This window comes from Lutra lutra, chromosome 9 (assembly GCF_902655055.1).
Source record: "Lutra lutra chromosome 9, mLutLut1.2, whole genome shotgun sequence".
Lineage (NCBI taxonomy): Eukaryota > Metazoa > Chordata > Mammalia > Carnivora > Mustelidae > Lutra > Lutra lutra.
In genome coordinates, this window is record NC_062286.1 from 59050235 (window position 1) to 59056364 (window position 6130).

At 40.0% G+C, this 6130-nt stretch overlaps 1 protein-coding gene across 1 annotated transcript; it reads right to left on the bottom strand.

The window, feature by feature from the left end:
* Positions 1 to 410: 410 nt before the first annotated feature.
* LOC125109815 (proliferation-associated protein 2G4-like) lies at positions 411 to 4069 on the bottom strand. The gene is made up of 2 exons (XM_047746946.1): positions 4013 to 4069; positions 411 to 1494 (listed from the first exon to the last, which is right to left on the bottom strand). Exons 1-2 carry the CDS (start codon positions 4067 to 4069, stop codon positions 652 to 654), a joined length of 900 nt encoding a protein of 299 aa, XP_047602902.1. The 3' UTR covers positions 411 to 651.
* Positions 4070 to 6130: the final 2061 nt, after the last annotated feature.

The following is a 6130-nucleotide window of genomic DNA, read 5'->3' on the forward strand; positions in this document are numbered from 1 at the left end:
GATATTGCAGAGATATTAAGTGGGCAAAACTGAGAAAACTCAAGAAATCAATTAAATGTTGTGGGTAGGGAAAATTTTAAAGTCAAGAGTAACTCAGAGGATGGTTCCATGTATTGTTGATATAAATTGAGAGGGAAACATTTGTGGAGCATTCATGTGGGGATCTCCTCCAATAGATATTTGCCCTCCTCTTTTATTATTCAATTTCTCTTTTCTTTTTTTTTTTTTAAGATTTTATTTATTTATTTGACAGAGAGAAATCACAAGTAAGCAGAGAGGCAGGCAGAGAGAGAGGAGGAAGCAGGCTCCCTGCTGAGCAGAAAGCCCGATGTGGGGCTCGAACCCAGGACCTGGGATCATGACCTGAGCCGAAGGCAGCGGCTTAACCCACTGAGCCACCCAGGTGCCCCTCAATTTCTCTTTTCTATTTAAAGTAGTCTTCAGTGGTTGGGAAGCCTGGCCTCCCAAGACCAGAGTCAGTTGGAGCTGGTTGTTGTTGGAAGGGGTTGGGGTGGGGACAGGGATGGGGGCAGGGAGACCCTGCTCTGTTGGTGGTCCTGGGTGGAGAAGACGAACTGCACTTCACAGAGCCTGGGGTGTGGTGGGAGGGGGATGAGGCAGGAGCAGCAAGCTGGGGAGATGGGACCCACCTCAGTCCCCAGCTTCATTCTCTTCTAATGTTTCCCCACTGGTGGCATTCTCTGCAGTCTTGGAGGCCTTCTTTTTTTTCTTTTTCTGGGTTTTCCAACTTGCAGAACTCTGGAGGAGGGCCTTTAGCTCTGCATCTTGGACCTCCATCTCAGACTTGTAGAGTTCAGGTTCAAAGGGACCACTGGTTATCCGCATGGGGCCATTGGGCATGAGCAGGACTGTAAATTTAAACTGGGCAACAAATTCACCCTCCTTCTCATAGAGAACATTAAATGGCTGCAGCAGTTCATGTTTGGCGCACTCCACCACACCCATCCGGGCCTTCTTCTCGTCTTCAAATGCTCTTAAAGTAAATGGCATGGCATCAAAACGCCTTTCAACCTCACTGAAGAAGGCACGTGAAGTTTTCATTTTCAGACCATACTGTTTAGAAGGGTCTCGTTTGTAAATGGTGGTTCTCTGTCCCGCATCCTTGGCCTTGCCCTCTCCTGAGCTGAAAAGCACATCCACGGCATATACTTCATGTACCTCAAATTCAGCTTTTTCATGGTCCTTCTTCTGCTGGTCTGTGGGATTCTGGATAATTGTTTTCTCTCCATCGATGACATGCTGCTTCAACTGATGAGACAACATACCTTCTATTGGTGTGCAATTAAACGAGTGGGCAACCTTGTTCCAGGCTTCTGTCACTTGTGTATTCTGGTTTCCAGGTTTGACCAGGCGCAGGGCAGCTTCAGCACAAAGGTGAGCTGCCTTAATAACATCTGCTTTCCGCCCTGTTACTTGGGTCCCCTGAGCTACGTCAACCACAAAAGGATCTCCTCTGGATCTCAGGAGATAAATCTAGGTTGACGACAGATTCAGAATTTGCATATGGATGACGATAGAAGTTATGGGAATGGAAAATTGTGTTCTGATGTACATGGACACAGAAGAAAAACTATTTAAGGTGAAGAGGAGCAAACAAAGAAGAGTTAGGAATGTAGGAGGAAAATCAGGAGAGAGGGATGCCTTGGAATTGAAAAGAGAGGAGAGTGTTAATAAGTTCCAAGTGCAGTTGAATGCCACTGAAAATTTTTTTAAAAAGACAATTTTCCACAGTATTGAGTAAGTTGGGGGTCACTGGTGACCTTGGCAAGGAACAGTTCATTGACATGAAAAAAATAAAACAAAGACAATAAAAGAAACATGACTGACCTTAAGGACGTTATGCTAAATGAAATATTAGTCACCAAAGCACAAATACGGTATGCTTCCCCTAATATGAAGTACACAGAGTTGTCAAACTCACAGAGATAGAAAGTAGAATAGTAGTTACCAGGGGCTGCAAGTTGGGAGGAGGAATAGAGAATTATTGTTTAACAGATATAGAGGTTTGGTTTGGAAAGTGAAAAAGTTCTGGAGATGGATGGTCGAGACAGTTGTAGAGCAATGTCAGTGTACTTGGTGCCACAGATCTATTCATTTAAGCTTTATGTTATGTGTATTTCACTGAAAGAAAAAAGAATAAATAGATTAAATGAGAAGTGAGAAAATGTAGGGACTGAATATAGCCTTTTCTCAAGGCTATATTGGGTGGGAAGAGAAGGAGCAAGAGAAGGTAATAGCTAAAAGAGGGTGTACAGTCTTGGACGACATTTTGAGGAGGGCCAGTAGAGAGATTTCCTGGAGGGGGGCCTGGGTGGCTCAGTTTTTAAGCGTCTGCCTTTGGCTTGGGTCGTGATCCCAGGTCCTGGGATTGAGCCCCACATCGGGCTCCTTGCTCAGTGGGAAGCCTGCTCCCCCTGCTTGTGTTCCCTCTCTTGCTGTGTCTCTCTCTGTCAAATAAATAAAATCTTAAAAAGACAGAGAGAGAGAGAGACTCTCTGGAGATGTCAGAAGTGCATCAAAGAGAAGCAGTTCTGTGATCTGAGCAAGACAGAAAGATGGTGAAATGGGGACCTTGAGAGCAACAGTTGAATCTCATTCTGGTGAACACTGAGAAGGGTGGAGTAACATAACAAAAGAATGACTTTTGACCCAGGAAGAATAAAAAAAAGGTCTTGCTCTGCCCAGATGATGAACTTCAATTGAGAAAATTTAGTAAACCATTAATGCTCCCTTGAGGTTTAAAAATCAACATCTAGGAGCACCTGGGTGGCTCAGTGGGTTAAGCCTCAGGTCATGATCTCAGGGTCCTGGGATTGAGTCAGGCTCTCTGCTCTGCAGGGGCCCTGCTTCCCCTTCTCTCTGGCTGCCCCTCTGCCTCCTTGTGATCTCTATCTCTCTGTGTCAAATAAATAAATAAAATTTTTTAAAAAATCAACATCTAGTTTATTTGACTATTTTAAGCAGCTAATAGTGGCCACACAGTCTTTTACAGATTACATTGGTCAATCACATAATATAGTGTGTTGTATGCAATGAATAGACACCATGATAATATTGTGATATGTAAGTTTTTATTTTCCCATTATATGTTGGGTGACATTTTATCCAATAAAGGACAAAAACATACATGAACTTCAGAACTCACTAAAATGTCAAAAAAGAGAATTGTCTAAATTTTAAGAGAGAGTATTGTCTGAAAGTTACACTCTTTTTTTTTTTAAAGATTTTATTTATTTATTTGACAGACAGAGATCACAAGTAGGCAGAGAGGCAGGCAGAGAGAGAGGGGGAAGCAGGCTCCCTCCTGAGCAGAGAGCCCGATGTGGGGCTCGATCCCAGGACCCTGGGATCATGACCTGAGCCGAAAGCAGAGGCTTTAACCCACTGAACCACCCAGGCGCCCCTGAAAGTTACACTCTTTTTTTTTTTTTAAAGATTTTATTTATTTATTTGACAGAGAGAGATCACAAGTAGACGGAGAGGCAGGCAGAGAGAGAGAGGGAAGCAGGCTTCTTGCTGAGCAGAGAGCCCGATGTGGGACTCGATCCCAGGACCCTGAAATCATGACCTGAGCCGAAGGCAGCGGCTTAACCCACTGAGCCACCCAGGGGCCCTGAAAGTTACACTCTTAAATAGTTTCCTTTTTCACTAAATTTGAAAATACTATATACTTTTATAGTATGTTATTTTAAATACCTAGAAGAAAAATATATTCAAATCATGGGTCCCCTTGAGTTACTAGAAAAAAAAAAAAAAAGTAAAGTAAAACAACAAACTATTTTCTCCAGAGTGAAAAACAGAAGGGTCTTTTTAGAAGCACCACATTTAATTCATATATTTTTAGTCTGTCTAAATGGTCTGTGCAAATTAGTATCATACACATCAGAAATAATGCTCAAACATTGAACTGTATTTATTTGTCTAGACATAAAAGTTTATAAATTACAAAGTTAGAAATCTTTAGTATACCTTTTCGTGAACATACACATACCCTCACAAAGTGCTTTGGGAAGTCATGGCCGTTGGCCACAATTATGTGAATTCGCATCATTTCTTAGTTATATAAAGACACAGCACCAGGAAATCAAATACAAACAAATGTTCTCTCACTTCCAGTCCCCTGATGTGAATGGAGTTTTGGGCTTTCTGTGGCAGTTTTAGATTTACCCTATATAAATATGTAGGTGGTTATAAGAGCTCTCCTGTTGGGTACATGTGTATGAACTTGTCATTAAAAAACTTCAGGGTCATAATATGAGGTGGTAATAATGACACTAATAAACAACTTTCTGTGCCACTATATGATTAACCTCAAAAGAAGTAAATTTAAAGTCTATATTTGGCAAGAAGTATGTCATAACCATCATAAAAGATGTGTAACACAAGTATGACACAAAAACAAGTATGTCTTAGGAAGCGCCAATATCACACCCATTGTGTGTGCTTGGGCATTTGATATTGAGGATACGCCACATTCAAGATGAGAGTTCAAATTGTCCCCTGAGGTCTGGAACATGTGAACCAATTAAAAGTTGTAAAGAGAAAAAGGAAGGAAATTAAAAGTTTGTTCTTCTCTGAGAAGCTGTCAAGCAGGTAGAGATAAGATTCCCTTTCAACATTTTCTTTTTTTTTCTATTTTATTTTACTTTATTTCTTCTCAGTGTTCCAAAATTCATTGTTTATGCACCAAACCCAGTGCTTTATGCAACATTTTCTTCTAATAAGCAAGGACCGTCTTTACACTGCTGCTGCTAGAATGCTTCCTTTCCTTTGAAGGGGAAGAAAACGGGACATTGTGTTCTTTTAATGAATTTACTATCTGAGACTCATCTAGGTGTGTAAAGTACTGTTCTAGGCCAGTTGTTCAATTGTTGCTTTGACAAGGCCTGTCATACTGATTGAATGTTTAAATGATTTCTTAGAAAATAAAATAAGAGTAAATTTTTTTAAAAGGAGAAATGCTGTCCTAATAATAGATGGACTCTTCCCAACTTACAGACTAATCAATATACATGTGTTATTTGAAGCCTTAAACTGGAAGAAAGAATTTTCAGAGTATCTCTGGTATAATACAGCTTCATATGTTCTCTATGTTGTTATAAACTCAGATCATATTTCATAAAATATCTGAAGCCCATCAGAAGACCTGTTCACAATCAGTTACTCTTTTTTAATTAAATGCTCCAAGTCTCCATGAGTGTGGGATCCACCTATAAAAACTCTCTGATGTTCCTAAGCACCATTTAGAAACAAAGTCAAAGTAAGATTTTCCTAAAAATATTGATCATTACTCTCTATGGTGTTCAAACACTTTGAAACAAAAATCAAAATGAATGGTTTAACATGGTTTTTAAATGGAGCATTAAAATTGGAACTGTCTTAGAAACTCTACAAAAAGTAGTTATAGCTACACATCCTCCATCTACTGTGAATTTGCCCGGGGAAGAAAATATTTTCCTTTTTCTTATACTTTAAACTACATCCATTTCTTTGACTTTTTAAAAAAAATAGCAAAAGGGCTTGAACAAAACTAACTTTCGGGGGCACCTGGGTGGCTCAGTGGGTTAAAGCCTCTGCCTTCTGCTCAGGTCATGATCCCAGGGTCCTGGGATCGAGCCCCACATCGGGCTCTCTGCTCTGCAGGGAGCCTGCTTCCTCCCCTCTTTCTCTCTGCCTGCCTCTCTGCCTACTTGAGATTTCTCTCTCTGTGTCAAATAAATAAATCTTAAAAAAAAAAAACTAACTTTATGCATAATTATGTTTCTGTCATTGACATAAAGCACCACATCTGAGTGAACAAATATATATGTCTAAATTAAGTAATTATCTCCAACACAAAGTTTTCTTGCAACCCAAACAAAATGTTAAAGCTATTCAGTAACAAATGGTATTTTTTTGCTTGCTTGAATGTTGTCTATGATCATTAACCAATTGAAAATTTCTTAACAGCTATTTTTAAATTGTTAAAATTTTTCATTAAATATACATCAAACACCTAAGCAGGACATGGGATTTTAAAAGAACATGCAAGTCTTGGGGAGGGTATGTGCTACGTTGAGTGCTGTGAAGTGTGTAAACTTGGTGATTCACAGACCTGTACCCCTGGGGA